A 17860-nucleotide genomic window follows, 5' to 3' on the forward strand; every position below is an offset into this window, starting at 1 on the left:
CCCCCCTCCACACACACACACACACACACTCCCCCCAGCGAGTTTGAGACTCCCTCGTGACCTTTGCGTGTCCTGAGATCCTTAACCAGTCTGACTCTTTACTCACACACACACACACCTCACACTCACCCCCACCCCCACACACACCCCCATCACACTCACCCCCACCCCCACACTCACCCCCCCACACACACACACCCCTCACACTCACCCCCACCCCGACACTCACACACACCCACACACTCACCCCCACCCCCACACACACACCCCACATTCACACACACCACACACACCTCTCTCACACACACACCCCTCTCTCACACACACACACACACCTCTCACACACACTCACACACCCTCTCTCACACACACACTCACACACACCTGTCTCTCACACACACACCCTCACACTCACTCTCACACACTTTAGGATTGTATTCACTGGAGTTTAGAAGAGTGAGGGGGGATCTCATAGAAAACTTATAAAATTCTAACAGGGTTAGACAAGGTAGGTTCAGAAAGAATGTTCCCAATGGTGGGGGAGTCCAGAACTAGGGGTCATAGTTTGAGGATAAGGGGTAAACCTTTTAGAACTGAGGTGAGGAGAAATTTCTTCACCCAGAGGGTGGTGAATGTGTGGAATTCACTCCCACAGAAAGTAGTTGGGGCCAAAACGTTCTGTGACTTCAAGAAGAAATTTGATATAGCTCTTGGGGCTACAGGGATCAAGGGATATGGGGGAGGGGAAGGGGGGGATCAGGGTATTGAATTTGATGATGAGCCATGATCATAATGAATGACGGAGCAGGCTCGAAGGGCCGAATGGCCTCCTCCTGCTTCTAGTTTCTATGTTTTTTTATTCGTTGGTGGGACATGCTTCTATGATTCTATGACATGGGTGTCGCTGGCCGGCCAGCATTTATTGCCCACCCCTAGTCGCCCTTGGAGGGCAGTTGAGAGTCACCCACATTGCTGCGGCTCTGGAGTCACATGTAGGCCAGATCGGGTAAGGACGGCAGATTTCCTTCCCTAAAGAACATAAGTGAACCAGATGGGTTTTTCCGACAATGGTTTCATGGTCATCAGTAGATTCTTAATTCCAGATTTTTTTTATTGAATTCAAATTCCACCATCTGCCATGGCGGGATTCGAACCCGGGTCCCCAGAACATGAGCTGAGTTTCTAAAAGCCCCGACTCCCTTTGCAGCTAAACTGGTAAAAAAAAAATCGAACCGCCAGCGCCCAGCCCAGCTGTTGGTTAAGGATCCCACTATGTTTTTTGAATTGGAAAAGGAGGGGATTAAACAAAAAATTCACCCGGCACTCATCAAATGCTGAAAGGTTTGAGGTGAAACATTCCCTTTTCAGGTTTGATCCTGTGGCCGGAGGCAATTGCTAAACCTGGAACTGACCAAAAACAATCAAAACCACTCGTTGTTTCCGTGTGAGTTTCTGGAGGGTTAATTGGGAGATTTTTTTGTATTGTTGCCTCGGTCCATTTAGACGTTATGTCAATTGTCTATTTATATCTCGGTTGTGTCTCTAATAGTTAATAAGCAGCTCGCTGTATTCTATTTCTAATTTAAACAATAATAAAAAAACGGCGTAACCTCCTTAAATTCAAATTACAAAGGCCGAGATTAATCCCCATTAAATTTCCACAGAACCCAAACGCATCAACGTCTTTCATACTGGGGGGAATTGACATTGTAAAATGCAGTGAACTGCTGTAAAGCAAATCAGAAACTTTGTTTCACGTGTTAACAGTTGTTATAAGGATTCTAATCACAAAGTGCTATCGAATCTTAGTGTGTTTCTGGTATTGGTTATCGGAGCTCGGATTGAAAATCAAACATTAAATCCAATGTCATTTTGGAGGGGAATAGTTATCGAGTTCTCCCACTCCCCCCACCCCACCACGCCACCAGCACTCACTGGCAAACAGTAGGATCTGTGGGAAAAGAATAGCTGACCCCAGGCTCCTTCCCATTCCAGCAAATAACCTCCCTCCCACCCCCAGCCACTCCCACCGCCAGGATCCAATTCAGTGTAATATTGTCCGGCGAACAGTTTTCCACTAGCAGATCTGACTTCATAGAATCATAGAAATCCTACAGTGCAGAAAGAGGCCATTCAGCCCATCGAGTCTGCACCGACCACAATCCCACCCAGGCCCTACCCCCATATCCCTACACATTTACCCGCTAATCCCTTTAACCTACGCATCTCAGGACACTAAAGGGCAATTTTAGCATGGCCAATCAACCTAACCCGCACATATTTAGACTGTGGGAGGAAACCGAGCACCCGGAGGAAACCCACACAGACACGAGGAGAATGTGCAGACTCCACACAGACAGTGACCCAAGCCGGGAACCGAACCCAGGTCCCTGGAGCTGTGAAGCAGCAGTGCTAACCACCGTGCTACCGTGCCGCCCAATGTACACACTTAATGTACACACTTTTTCTGCCTGTGCCTATCTGTATGTATGTATCTATCTATTTGTGATGTGGAGATGCCGGCGTTGGACTGGGGTAAACACAGTAAGAGCTTTAAACCTGTTGGACTTTAACCTGGTGTTGTTAAAACGTTTACTCTATCTATTTACACAGTAACTTCATTGCAGTGTTAATGTAAGCCTACTTGTGACTAATAAATAAACAATCTTAAAACGTATTCTTTCTATCTATTTTCACAATAATATAGTTGCAGTGTTAATGTAAACCTACTTGTGACACTAATAAATAAACTTAAAACGTATTATTTCTATCTAACCATTTGTCTGCCTATCTATCCGTCTCTCTTTATCTATCTGTCTATCCGCCTCTCTTTCTTTCTTTATCTATCTATCTATCTATCTATCTATCTATCTATCTATCTATCTATCTATCTATCTATCTATCTTTGTCTGAAATGTCTCAATCTCTGGATGTGTCAGCTGTCATTTCTGGTTGAGTCTATAAGGATATATTCTATACACCAATTGGATCTGAAATCTTTCCGTTTGTAAATGGTTATTGAATATGCCTGTAATGTTTGCCTGTTATTTAGGCTGGCATTTCGGGTGTTTTGGAATATTGTACACTGTGTACATATCCCATTGTTATTGTCATGTTTTGGAGAGTGAACCCGGGGTCTGTGAATGGGGCAAGATTCTGACCCTGGGGTGGATTAACAATCTGTTTAGAACACCTCAAATGTGAGCGATCCGGCCTGATTTGAAAAGCTGCCCACTGTCACTCTTTACAAGCTGAAGCTACCGCTCAGAATTCCTACACAGAAAACATTAGAAATCTCCCCTGTTAGAAATTGCAATTGAAGTATCTTAATTTTTTTTTTCTGGAGCTGTGAGCAATTGTGGTGTAACCCTTCGCCTGGTAACATGACCTCTCTCATTCTAAAGTTGTGATTCCCGTTGGATTCCTTGTATCCGCTGGTAAATAATGTTGGATTCCAGCGACGAAGATAATTGGATGGAAACTGACAAGTCCAACCCCCATCCTGCCTCCAACTTTAAACTTGAAGCGCTCTGGGAAGGTGTTTAACTCTGGACTGTGAATGAGCGAGAGAGAAAGGAACCCACTCCAGCCGACCCTCCTTACACCACTGACCCATATTTTAAAACAAGAAACCTGGGTCCATATTACAGAACCGATACACTGCAGAACTGATACCTGTATCTTTATTAAGATCAAATATTTAATCCCAGTATCAACTCCGACTCTTACAATAAATAGCAAATAACTTACTCTGTTTCTTTAAGAGAATTGACATAGTTTCTCCTCCGTCGAGTTTGATACATTTACACTTTAACTCGTGTGTTTTTCTTAAAAAAAATGCTTCCATACTGTAACATTTTCCAGTGCTCGTGCCGATTTTTTTTGGGGGGGAAACAACCAAAACGTAACGAAAAGAGATTCTGGACGGTATTTAACTGTCGCTGGGGTGAGACATGAAGTGGTCCTTTCATTTGGAAGAGAGGGAGACGGGAGCAGGCGAAATTTGACCAGAAATTTGCCCGTGCTCGCGGCAACTGTTATGAGATGCAACATTTTCGAGCTAAAATTTCGATTTGAAAGGGGGAAAAAAAAACAATCGTTTTCTGTCCTCTGTCCCTTAAATAAATCTTCAACAATCCGCCTCCTGTCTCTCCCGTCTGTGTGGCTTGGATGTATTTACATTCGAAGGTTCAATGACAAGTTCTGTGGTGGCAGTTTTGGAACTCCATGTGCATTTTGGTGGCAGTCATTTCGAGTCTCTCTGATATATATCTATATATATAATATATAAAACCGGTAGCATTGGAGGAGAGTTTCTGTTGCTTGTAGCTGCGCTTGGATCATGCAGGGGTGTCGGGGGGGACATGCGGTGGCCAAGTTTGCCTGCTGGAACCTCCAACTCGCGCCTCACGTCTCCACGGGGCTTGGTACCATGCTGTTCGGGGTATCCGGTAACTGCGAAGACAAGGAGGTCACATCACTTCCAGAGGAGTTGGGCAGAGAACCTGATTCCGAATAGGTTACCTGTGAATGCCAAATGGGGGGGAAGGAGGGGGGAGAGGATAAATATGCACATAGATAGACCAAATCCTTTCATTCCAGTGTAGCCCGCGGCTTGTAAAAAAAACACACACACAAACCTCAATTAAAAAACCACAATGTTTACAGGTGTTTTAACACGGCAGTGTTGCATAGAATCATAGAAGCCCTGTAGTACAGAAGGAGGCCATTCGGCCCATCGAGTCTGTACCGACCACAATCCCACCCAGACCCTATTCCCATAACCCCACACATATTTACCCTGCTAACCCCTGGATAAAAGCAAATGACCGCGGATGCTGGAATCTGAGACCAAAACGCTGGAAAATCTCAGCAGGTCTGGCAGCATCTGTAAGGAGAGAAAAGAGCTGACGTTTCCAGTCCAGATGACCGTTTGTCAAAATCTCAGACCTGCTGAGATTTTCCAGCATTTTCTCTTTTGGTACCCTGTTAATCCCCCTGACACTAAGGGTCAATTTAGCATGGCCGATCCACCTAACCCGCACATCCTTGGACTAGAGACTAGAAGAAGGAGTAGGCCATTCGGCCCTTTAAGCCTGCTTCACTATTCATTATGATCATGGCAGATCATCAAACTCAATATCCTGATCCCCCCTTCCCCCCCATATCCCTTGATCCCTTTAGCCCCAAGAGCTATATCTAATTTCTTGCAATCACACAATGTTTTGCCCTCAAATACATTCTGACGGGCCATTCCACCACCCCCCCCCCTCACCCCACCCGTGTTAGATTAGATTATTTTTAAATACACAAGTGAATCATTAGGTTATTTAGTAAATGCGGCATTGTGACCGTTTAACACCATGTAACCACGGATATACCAATCGATTTGGACACTTGCAAACTCCCATCAGCGCAAAGCAGTCTTCTAATTGCATTGTGTACGGAGAAAATTCCTTTCTGCGTTAACGAACCTGCTCCACAACAAGGGTGGGGCAAGGGAACAGCTCCCGAAATCACCCCCCCCCCAAAAAAAACAGAAAGGGAATTGAACCCCGTGTTGTCAGCACTAATCTGATCCACCTATCCCACCCCCCCCCCCCCCCGCCCCCCCACACACACACACCCTGTTGCAACAGACACTTTTACATAGACGAATTTACTCTCTGAGATGCTTCAGTACAACCAAAAGGAACACTACAAATATATTAAAATCCCTATTACAGGAAGTGCAATGATATTCTAGTCTCCAAGCCCAGATGGGCTCTTGCTACAATGGTGACACATTGCAACATTCGACACATTGCAACATTCTCTGTGTACATCACACAACCCTCGTGGAACATTTGAATTTCATTGCACTTTCTGTAATTACGGGGCTTGAGGTTGTTTTCGTTAGAGAGAAGAAGGTTAAGAGGTGACTTAATAGAGGCATACAAGATGATCAGAGGATTAGATAGGGTGGATAGTGAGAGCCTTTTTCCTCGGATGGTGTTGGCTAGCACGAGGGGACATAGCTTTAAATTGAGGGGTGAGAGATATAGGACAGATGTTAGAGGTAGGTTCTTTACTCAGAGAGTGGTAAGGGCGTGGAATGCCCTGCCTGCAGCAGTGGTGGACTCGTCAACGTTGAGAGCGTTCAAGTGGTTATTGGATAAACATATGGATGATATTGGAATAGTGTAGATTAGAGGGGCTTTAGATTGGTACCACTGGTCGGCGCAACATCGAGGGCCGAAGGGCCTGTACTGCGCTGTAATGTTCTATGTTCTATGTTCTACCACTTTTGTTAATTGTCCCTTTGATTGTATTGAAGCACCCCAGAGTGCGACATGATCTATGTAGAAATTTTGAGCATTTCCTGTGATGGCTGGTTCTGTAATATTCATATCTCCAAAGATGTGTAGGTTAGGTGGATTGGCCATGCTAAATTGCCCCTTAGTGTCCAAAGATACGCGGGTTAGGTGGATTATCCATGCTAAATTGCCCCTTCGTGTCAGAGGGATTAGCACAGTAAATACGTGGGGTTGTGGGGATAGGGCCTGGGTGGGATTGTTGTCAGTGCAGGCTTGATGGGCCAAATGGCCTCCTTCTGCACTGTGGGGATTCTACATTTCTATGGTTCTTTTTGATATTTTATGAATAAAATATATTTCTGCAAAAACCTCCCTGCACTTTTACACGCACGTTGAAGTCTGAAGCTATGGATTGGGATGGGAGAGGCTCAAAACTTCCTTTCAATCACATGCCTGACCAGGAATCTTTCCAACACTTAGCGCTAGCCACTGGGCTGTGTTGGTAATATTTGCAAATTGATATTAAACCTGTTTGGTTGTTCACAGCTTCCTTGCTCACCAAGTTCAGAAGTTGGACTCGAACCTACAGCTTCTAGCTTAGAGGCAGGGGCACTACCCACTGCCCACAAGACTGCCAACATTGGCAAATATTTAACAGCGTAAGTGACGGACTCTATCCAGGGTCAGCTTTCAATTTTCAAACTTCCCCTGTTATGGAAACTGGATGGCATTGGTTCTGGTCACCCTATTATAGAGAGGATATTACTAAACTAGAAAGAATGCAGAAAAGGATGCTACCGGGACTTGATGGTTTGAGTTATAAGGAGAGGCTGGATAGACTGGGACTTTTTTCCCCGGAGCGTAAGAGACTTAAGGGTGATCTTATAGAGGTCTATAAAATAATGAGAGCATAAATCAGCTAGATAGTCAACATCTTTTCCCAAAGGTAGGGGAGTCCAAAACTAGACGGCATAGGTTTAAGGTGAGAGGGGAGAGATACAAAAGAGTCCCAGGGGGCACATTTTTCACACAGAGGGTGGTGAGTGTCTGGAACGAGCTGTCAGAGGCAGTAGTAGAGGCGGGTACAATTTTGTCTTTTAAAAAGCATTTAGACAGGTACATGGGTAAGATGGGTATAGAGGGATATGGGCCAAATGCGGGAAATTGGGACTAGCTTAGTGGTTAAAAAGGGCAGCATGGACAAGTTGGGCCAAAGGGCCTGTTTCCACGCTGTAAACCTCTATAACTCTATGATAATGCCTATCGCTCACTCTTCATTAATTTGCCTGGTGACCTGTATCACTCCTAGAAGCAAATGAAATGTCTGATCTTTCCAAGAAACAAGAAAACCATGAGCAGGGAGCTTATTCAGGCGTCGAACAGGCCACACGTTGCACCCTGCTCATCACTGCTGTGCTTGTACATTGGTTTTATCTGGGCTTTTATACTGGAGGTTCCTGTCAGGCAGCAAAGCGTCCTCTGCAGGGGATCTGAGACCCTTGTGGCTCAAGTAAGCAACTGTGTGTCACCTTAACAGTTTGAAGAACCATCAAGAAGCTAAACTAAGTGTCAACCAGGAAGTACCAATTCGAATATTGAACTCGAAGTCAGTGCATGTAGAGAAAATAAAACAAATTTAAGGAAACGAATATTAGCCTGAAAGAAATAAAGAAAAAGTAAAAAGGTGTTTTTATTCGATATATTTCTAAGATGGCTCAAATATGAAGGAATGAGACTCCACACTTTAAAAAAATAATTTCACTGCCAGAGAGATAATTCGGCAGTAATTAAGATTTTCTTAAAATTCATTTGTGGGCGGCACGGTGGCACAGTGGGTTAGCACTGCTGCCTCACAGCGCCAGGGGCCCGGGTTTGATTCCTGGGTTGGGTCACTGTCTGTGTGGAGTCTGCACATTCTCCCCGTGTCTGCGTGGGTTTCCTCCGGGTGCTCCAGTTTCCTCCCACAGTCCAAAGATGCGCAGGTTAGGCTGATTGGCCATGATAAATTGACCCTAGTGTCAGGGGGATTAGCTAGGGTAAATATATTGGGTTACGGGGAAAGGGCCTGGGTGGGATTATGGTCGGTGCAGGCTCGATGGGCTGAATAGCTTCCTTCTGCACTGTAGGATTGTATGATTCTATGACATGGGCGTCGCTGGCTGGGCCAGCATTTATTGCCCATCCCTAGTTGCCCGAGGGCAGTTGAGAGTCAAACATATTGCATTGCACTATTGAAAGGGCAGTTAGACTGGAAGGGACAAGTTCTAACTTTTTCCAGCAGGTTTACTCTGTATCGAAGGGGTAGATACAGCAACTTCAGGTTCCTGGGTGTGATGAGATGGCATGTCATGGAATCAAAGAATCTACAGTGCAGAAAGAGGCCGTTTGGCCCATCAAGCCAGCACAACAACAATCCCACCCAGGTCCTATCCTATTCTCGTAATCCCACATATTTACCCTGCTAATCTTCCTGACACTAAGGGGCAATTTAGCATAGCCATTCAACCCAACCCGCACATCTTTGGAGTGTGGGAGGAAAACGGAGCATCCGAAGGGAAACCAACCTCTCATCCATTGACTCTGTCTACACTTCCCGCTGCCCCGGCAAAGCAGCCAGCATAATTACCGTCAGGAAAAAGATACAAAAGTCTGAGGTCAGGTACCAACCGACTCAAGAACAGCTTCCTTCCTGCTGCTGTCAGACTTTTGAATGGACCTACCTTGCATTAAGTTGATCTTTCTCTACACCTTAGCTATGACTGTAACACAACATTCTGCACTCTCCTTTCATTCTCTATGAACGGTATGCTTTTGCCTGTATAGCGCGCAAGAAACAATACTTTTCACTGTATACTAATACATGTGACAGTAATAAATCAAATCAAAACACAGACACGGGAGAATATGCAAACTTCACACAGGCAGTCACCCGAAGCTGGAATTGGACCCTGGTCCCTGGCGCTGTGAGGCAGCAGTGCTAACCACCTCACCGTTGTTGTATCAATGGTGCAAATGTTGAAGGAGCGAGGAATCTCGGGCAAACACTTGTGCATTCCTGTGCTGTTGCTGTTTGATTCTCAGATAAATGAACCTCGCCGCTGCAAATTCCGACCCGTCAGGCTTGCTCCCAGTGCAGTCACCGAGGGAGTGCTGCATTGTCTGAGGTGCCACCTTTTGGGTCAGATGTTAGACTGAGGCGTGTCGGTAACCTCACATACATCTAAAGGATTTCTGTCAAGGAAGCCAGCGGATTCCTTCCCCTGTCACGGCGGGAAACTTACACCACTAAGAAAATACTGGCTGACTGGTGGTCCAACTCTTAGTGGGAGCTTGCAATGCAGAATCTGAATTTCTTGGCTATAAAGCATTTTGGGAGATCCGGGGGGCCTGAGGTGGATGGAGTGTTTATATAAATGCACGCCCGTTCCTTGGTGCATGTTTAAAATCAAAATGCTATCTAGTAATATATACTATACAGATATATAGATACACCCTGCATGCGCACTTAACATCAATTTATATAGGATACACAATTATACTGTACATAACTGTATAGCGTGCATATATAATGTGCAAATCAGCTCATTATAAATTAATATATGTTGTTCAGCAAATACTGCACAGACTTTAAGTACAAATTCTAAATATCCCAACTCATTAACTACATGTACAGGGTTAAGTGAAGGGCCAATTCTGTGCGAGGCGGCCAGGAAATATACAACTGAACACTGACATTTCCTGGTCATTTTTATTTTAGAAAATATTCGTGCTCTGAGATATTTTTGTCGCTGGTCAGGGTAGGGAGAGGGCGGGAGAGCCGATCCCCTGGGCAGTAGCTGCGAGTTTGTAACCTCTGGGGTTGAGAGTGAGCGCCGAGAGGCAGCCTGTTACTCACAGACACGTACGACCCAGGACGTGAGTATGTAAGTTGAATCCAGCGGCTGGGACCAGGTGGACTTGGGAACTTGTGTTTGACAATGTTGCTATTTCGGTGGATATGTATCCATCTACCCAGCGGGAGGATACTGTATCTTCGTTAAGCGCCAGATGCCGAGTGGGTTGCTTTCATTCCCCCTCCCCCATGCTAATTTCAGAACCAAATCGGAATCAGGCGCTAGTCTTAATAGTAATTTCAAAGACACTGAATTCGATCCGGAGTCGGGCTCCGTCAAACAAAACTACCAGATACAAACTGAATGGGTGCTCCACACCTTGGTGTCAGATTTGAAAGGCCGTTTATCCTGTAATATTCTCGAAATAACACTGCTTTCACACCCCGGACATTCTCTCTTCCGTCGGGAAAAAGATACAAAAGTCTGAGATCACGCACAAGCCGATTCAAGAACAGCTTCTTCCCTGCTGCCGTCAGACTGTTGAACGGACCTACCTCGCACTAAGTTGATCTTTCTCTACACCCTAGCTATGACTGTAACACTACATTCTACACTCTCTCCTTTCCTTCTTTATGAACGGTATGCTTTGTCTGTATAGCGCCGCAAGAAACAATACTTTTCACTGTATCTCATACGTGACAATAATAAATCAAATCAAATCTTCCCTGCTGCCATCAGACTTTTGAATGGACCTACCTCGCACTAAGTTGTCTTTCTCTACACCCTAGCTATGATTGTAACACTACATTCTGCACTCTCTCGTTTCCTTCTCCCCTATGTACTCTATGAATGGTATACTTTGTCTGTATAACATGCAAGAAACAATATTTTTCACTGTATCCCAATAGATGTGACAATAATAAATCAAATCAGATTTGAATGGACATTTAGAAATATAGAAACTAGAAGCATGAGTAGGCCATTCGGCCCTTCGAGTCTGCTGCGCTTTTGATCATCAAATTCAATATCCTGATTCCCCCTTCCTCCCATATCCCTTGATCCCTTTAGCCCCAAGAGCTATATCGAATTTCTTCTTGAAATCAGACAACGTTTTGGCCTCAACTACTTTCTGTGGGAGTGAATTCCACACATTCACCACCCTCTGGGTGAAGAAATTTCCCCTCACCTCAGTTCTAAAAAATTTACCCCTTATCCTCAAACTATGACCCCTGGTTCGGGACTCCCCCACCATCGGGAACATTCTTTCTGAATCTACTCTGTCTAACCCTGTTAGAATTTTATAAGTTTCTATGAGATCCCCCTCACTCTTCTAAACTCCAGTGAAAATAATCCTAACCAACTTAGTCTCTCCTCATATGACAGACCTGCCATCCCAGGAATCAGCCTGGTAAACCTTTGCTGTACTTCCTCAGATAAAGACACCAAAACCGCGCACAATACCCCAGGTTCTGTAACATTTTAGCAATATCATTGTTTTCAAGGTATGTTAATTTCTGTGTCCAGTTAAATGCTTCATTTGCACAACATTTTAACATGAGATTTTTTAAAAGCCAGGCCAGGCATTTTGGTCACTTGCATTAATATCTCCTCATATTACTCGGTATCATTCTGTTTTGTAATACTCAGATTAAGCGCTTTGGGACGTTAAAGGCGCTAGATTAATATAACTAGGTTTTGTAAGGCAGTTTAACCTTTAACTTTGCACAGTTGGGAAGAGATGTTCTGTGGGTTAAATGTAACTTAACGAATCAACAATCAGGTGGAGCCCACCATAGAAATCATAGAAACCCGACAGTACAGAAAGAGGCCATTCGGCCCATCGAGTCTGCACCGACCACAATCCCACCCAGGCCCGACCTCCATAACCCTACATATTTTACCCACTAATCCCTCTAAACTACGCATCTCAGGACACTAAGGGCAATTTTTTAGCATGGCCAATCAACCTAACCCGCACATCTTTGGACTGTGGGAGGAAACCGGAGCACCCGGAGGAAACCCACGCAGACGCGAGGAGAATGTGCAAACTCCACACAGACAGTGACCCAAGCCGGGGAATCGAACCCAGGTCCCTGGAGCTGTGAAGCAGCAGTGCTAACCACTGTGCTACCGTGCCGTCCATAGAAATAACGACATCTCCCCTTGCTGAAAACACACACACACACAGACAGCAACCCCTATTTGGTTCTGAGTTTCCCCCAATTACCACTCCCCCCCCCCCTCCCCCCGGTCTCAAGGGCACACTCACCAGCTGTTGAAAGGCCGGTTGGTCGAGATCCGTCTGAAGGGCGAACTCACTCAGCGCTTTCCAGGGCGGCTGGTAGGACTGAACCTCCACCGCGTTCCCTTGGACCGAGCCGTCATGCCGGATCGGGCTGCCCGCAACCATCGGCGTCCCCGTCAGACCCTGCAGACTCTGGGGGGTGGAGGGTGGGGAGAGAGGGGGGGACAATTGGTGACCTATTTGATTAACTACCCCTCCCAATACCATAGCAAACAAGAAGTGTAGCGAAGTTGGCCTGGGATACAGTCAATGGATACATTAAATTCAATTTCTTCACACTAGCGACTGGAGGATTTTGTATTAATTCTTTATGAATTTGCCACAATCTCGTTCACTTTTCCTGCTAACGCACCGGATATTTTAAAAAAGATAGCTTGCAGGCTTGCAATTTCATTGTCTAAACAAGCCGTGTCCCCAGACAGGGCCTGCAACTGTTTATCTTGTAACAAAAGAAAAACAGCATAAAACCCAAACATCTCACCGTCTGACCTGATAAATATAACATTGATTGAGTGGTTGAATAAACTGGATGGCGTGTTTGATTGACACTTTATATTGTTTGGGCGTATTTTGCCGGTAGAAATAGCGGTCAATGTCCGTTAGGCACGGAGGGCCCCACATTATTACTGCTGTATAAATACACCACCTCTCAAACAGGTCTAATTCACAGACATCTAGGATTTCTTGGAACTGCATACTGTATGTCGAAGGGTTCGCCACAACCGCCACCCCCAGACAGCAAAACCACCGAATGGTATTTACATTATTTAAGATAACATAATAAACTAATTCCCCCCCTCCCCTCAAGGCTGTGTGTAGCCAGTCTAAATAAACTGTTTATTTCTAATAAATCCACCTCTCCCACACCACGCCTGCACCACTCTCTATAATGGACTGTAAGGAATATAAAGAGAGAGAGAAAGACCTCCCTTCTCTCTCTCTCGCCCCCGAATACAGATAATTCAGTAACATACTTAGAACGAAATGTCTTTCTGCTGCTTTTGAATAATTTACTGCCCCATAACCAAATCGCCGCTTCTTCCAACTACTTCCAACTGTTTAATCCTGCTCCCCACCACCCAACACAAAATCCATATCAATTCTCACATCGAAAAGGCACAGAATGCAAAATCCAAACAGATTCTCCTCGGTGAACACAACCCTTCTCGTTGAGGCTGGCACCTGCTTTTCCCTTCTACCTTTTTATTAATTCCACCCCCCCACCTCCACCCCAGGGCTGAAATCCTAATCCATCGCTCGCTCAGACGGTGTAATCCTCACTACCAGGGGTTAGCAGACACAATCCGCGCGGACGGTAACAAGGGGGCTGCATCCACACATTTTCCTCTCCCTCACACTCTTGGTATACGACACCCCCAGGTCCCATCACTCCTGACTCGGTGTGACAGCTGTGGCTACATTTTGTCTGCGGCGGTGAAGGTCTCCTCGATTTTTTGACTTGGACCCGATGTGCCCCGGTCTAGATCTCACCTATTGACATAAACCAGTTTAACTTTCGTCCCGGTGGCTCTGCTGTCGTTGGGACCTTTCCAAAACAGAAAACCCGGCAGAACTCAAACCTCCTCATTCAGAAGTCTGCATGCAAGAAACAATACTTCTCACTGCATGTGACAATAATAAATCAAATCAAAGTCTAGCAATTAAAAAAATCATATCTGACGATTATTACCATCTCAAATTCTAAAATACAATTCTGGGATATCTCCAGCGGTTTTATTCTTGAATGAAAAGGTCTTCAGCAGAATCACAGCAATTTTTAATCTTTATCGCTCTCCTGAATCTTTGGTTTGGAATTTTCATTTTGATTGAATTAAACTCAAACAGAATCTGTAACCCTGCTGATTTTCACTGCTCATTTTTTGCAACTCGCCATGTTAAAAAAGTTTATTTCTTCTATAATTGCATTGCATCATTTCCCCCCCGTCCGAGCTTGCAACTCCGACAAGAAGTTTAATTCCCTGTTTGACATTTAGGAAGAAGGCAAGTCCCTCTCTCATTTTACTCACGGTTTTCTCGCTGTGCTGCTGCTGTTGGATTTGCTTCATGAGGTTTATCTTCTTCTTATCTTTACAGCGTTTGTTTTGAAACCAGACCCGGATCACCCTGGGACTGAGGCCCGTCATTTCCACCAGTTGCTCCTTCATCAGGGCGTCCGGCCGGGGGTTGGCCGCGTAGCAGGTCCGTAACGTGTGCAGTTGCTTCTCGTTCAGCACCGTCCGCACCCGGGTCGTCTTCTCCTGCTGCTTGTGGACGTGAGGCCTCAGGGAAGGCTGCCGGGCCGATACAGGCTCTACTGCGAAGCAGCAATACCAACAATTAAAAAAAAACACACCCACACATGTAAAAAGGAGATACAAAAAACACACACACACATAGATGCAAATATACACTATGTACACTAATCCAGTCGACAGCACAATTTCTAATATCCACTTGGATTCTCCACACATAAACAGCATATGCATTAAGCACAATTTCTAATATCCACTTGGATTCTCCAATATGGAGAGAGGTTGATATTAAATGGAAAAAAAAAATGATTGCTTTATTTAACCATAGGTTTTTAATTCGGATGCTGTACTTGAGCGAGCAGGACAAAAAAACTTCCAAATCATACCCCAGAAAGCAATTTAATTCCCGGCCAAAACTACACATTCTCATCCCCATTCGCTCACCAACCCGTTTCCTTTGTGTATGTAAAGATTGTACCATATGGAGATTAGACTGAAAAGTGAATGTACGGTGTCCAGTCCAGATATATTAACGGTTTGAGCCCTCGCATATACATTACTTATCTGTAGTTGGACATACATTAATTTACTGAAAATACTATTCACACAATAAGCCCACAGCGAAACATTCCGCCCCATGCAATCGTCACTTCGTTCACCCAAATCTTAAGTCAATTCCGCACAATGGGATCTATCTGTGTGTCCAGGATATGTACAGGACAGGGACGGTATTTGGTAAATCGGTACAAAATTCGCTTTAAACGCTTGCCTACATCTCTCACAACCAATACAAATCATTCCCCTCCCCGCAAAAAAAAAAGCTGAAATATGTGGTGTACGAATTCAGTCCCTTTTCCCTCCCTGCCTGGATTTAAAGATTTGGGAGGGAGGCAACACATCCGGAGCTGCTGAGATTTTGCAGCATTTTCTGTTTCGGATTGCAGCATCCGCAGTAACTTGCTGTCATCGATTTGAAATTGGTTGGGGGATTTACTGGAAATGACAAAAAAAAAGGAGGCGCCGCTGGGAAAGGGTTAAGCCTGGCTAGATATGTCTTTTTTTTAAATAATACTTTGCAAGTCTTGGAGGATAAAACATTTCCTTTCGCACTCTAACCTCGCCTTTTGTGTAACTAGGTCCCTCTAGGCGTTATATACATTTTTTAATACAGGGCTTCCTTCAAGAATGTTTGGTTAAAGACATGTCTTGAAAAATAATGGAGTTTATAAACTATTAAAGAATTGGTTCGATTGCTAAACACTAGATAGGAAATTTCTTCAATAATATATAAAGCCAGATATATTTAACATCAAGTACAGGTACAGCTGGGGTAGACTGAAGGACAAGGGGGGGATTTATGGGGACAGCATTGTCTGCCTTCTCATACACTTTCCCTCCCCTGAATGTTCCTATTTGCTAATTGAAAAATGTGCTTATTAGATTTAGGCGGAAGGTCAATGTAAACGCCTTGCCTCTTGTCTGCTGTAGACTCTATCTCTAACCGCACCACCCCCCCCCCCCCTCCCTTTTTTTGTTAACCTGCCATCTGGAGGCTTCTGCCGCCGCTCGGGACCGGGCTGAGGGACTCTCCCCCGGCCGAAGCTCTCTCCACCACGTCGTGGTCGGCTCGGCAGAAGAGCTCGTCTTCCCGTAGGGCGAACTCGTCGCCGGGGACGAGTTGGCGGCTGCACGCCACGCAACGGAAGCAGTCGATGTGGTAGACCCGGCTGCGAGCCCTCATCACGAAATCGCTCCTGCTGAAAGCCAGGCTGCACTTGGCACACTTGGTCCCGAACAATCTGCAAGAAAAGTGGGAGGAGGAGGAGAGAGAGAAATGTATTAAAACTTCCGCCTAATTTACAACATTTCTGCACACCTTTGATTTTGAGTAAATTGTTGTGTTCTTTTTACTGTTCCTCAATAGACAAATCCACACCCCAAACATATAAACCAATATAATACTTGAAAAACAAACACGGGTGGAAACCCAGCATTTTGCAAATACAATTTCAGCTGATAATTGGCCAGAAAAATACCTAATTTCTGAAATCTGTATGTGGATGACAGCTCAGTTGCAATTCCACAGGCATTTTGTTGCAATCTCACAGGCGTTTTGTTGCAATTATTTGAAAGCAACATGCTATCTCTTGGAAGTGTATATTTTTAAGGCACCCCCTCCCCACACACACACACACACACATCACAGACATTGTGGTGACTGGGTTTCTCGTTCGATTCCACTCCCCCCCCCCCCCCCCGCCCCACTCCCCAACCCCCCAAACACCCCAGCATTTTTGTTCTTGTTTCGCTTTGTCACCTCACCTAATGTAATCCCTCTTGCAATAAGTCTTCCCGTCCCTGACGAAACAAGTGCAGGTTTCGTCCAGGTACTGACTGCACTCGGCACACTTCAGGCAGGCAGCATGCCACTCCAGATCCGGGGACACCCGCAGAATGAACCGGTCATGGATTTGGCTTCCGCACCCTACACACATGGCAGTCCCGTGTTTCTCTGACAAAGGTGGATTGGGGGGGGGGGGGTAGAAACAAGAGGGGGGGGGAAGAAACAACAGTTCACTGATTATTACCTCGGGAACAAACCGGTTGCAATGTTATGTTTCACGCTAGACTTGCATCTAAACAATACAGAAGGGAAAAACACACACCTGGACACCTGGAAGCTGAAGATAGCCCCCTTAACATTCAACCAGCAAACCCTTGTTGACATATTTTGTTTTCAATTGCGGGAGAAGCTAGTAGAATGGCAACAAAAAATAAATGTATCTTTTCCCTCCCCATTCTCTGCAAGGCACATACTTACTTTTGCAATGATCCCCCATAGCACCAAGGAAAGGTGTGCTGCAAATGATATCCACCATGCAGAAAGGAGGGGAAGGAGCGATCCCAAGTGTTAAAACTGCGGTGAAGGATCAGCTGCAAGCTGTCGGGATGCCTGATAACAAATATTTGGGGTTAACGGCTTGCCCCCTCTGCACGTTGTGGCTTTCCCCTCCCCCTCCTCCCCACCCCCCCTCCCCACCCCATCCTCACCAGCGACGTCCCCCTGGCGTGATGGCGTCACAATGAGGGGGCGGGGTCTGGAGGCCAGCTCCCATTGGCCCAAACCTTGGGCATGTGTCAAAAAAGGAAGAGTATCCAAACTGGCCCGGAGAA

The 17860-nt window shown here is 45.4% G+C and overlaps 1 protein-coding gene across 4 annotated transcripts in view; it reads right to left on the reverse strand.

Moving 5' to 3' along the window:
* The window catches only part of isl2a (ISL LIM homeobox 2a), a 34609-nt gene extending 16975 nt beyond the window's left edge, over window positions 1-17634 (reverse strand). The window contains exons 1-6 of one of the 4 annotated variants that reach the window (XM_078199789.1): window positions 17508-17634; window positions 17009-17198; window positions 16226-16485; window positions 14462-14745; window positions 12399-12566; window positions 3667-4524 (exon numbers count right to left, since the gene is read on the reverse strand). In XM_078199789.1, coding sequence (XP_078055915.1) covers window positions 4408-4524; window positions 12399-12566; window positions 14462-14745; window positions 16226-16485; window positions 17009-17198; window positions 17508-17565 — 1077 coding nt within the window. In that variant the 5' untranslated portion in view covers window positions 17566-17634 and the 3' untranslated portion in view covers window positions 3667-4407. Of the gene's footprint in view, window positions 1-3666; window positions 4525-12398; window positions 12567-14461; window positions 14749-16225; window positions 16486-17008; window positions 17199-17507 lie in introns of those variants that run through there. The other 3 variants (XM_078199788.1, XM_078199790.1, XM_078199791.1) reach the window with 3 other exon arrangements.
* Window positions 17635-17860: the final 226 nt, after the last annotated feature.

The sequence above is a fragment of the Mustelus asterias genome, chromosome 29 (genome assembly GCF_964213995.1).
Source record: "Mustelus asterias chromosome 29, sMusAst1.hap1.1, whole genome shotgun sequence".
Taxonomy (NCBI): domain Eukaryota; kingdom Metazoa; phylum Chordata; class Chondrichthyes; order Carcharhiniformes; family Triakidae; genus Mustelus; species Mustelus asterias.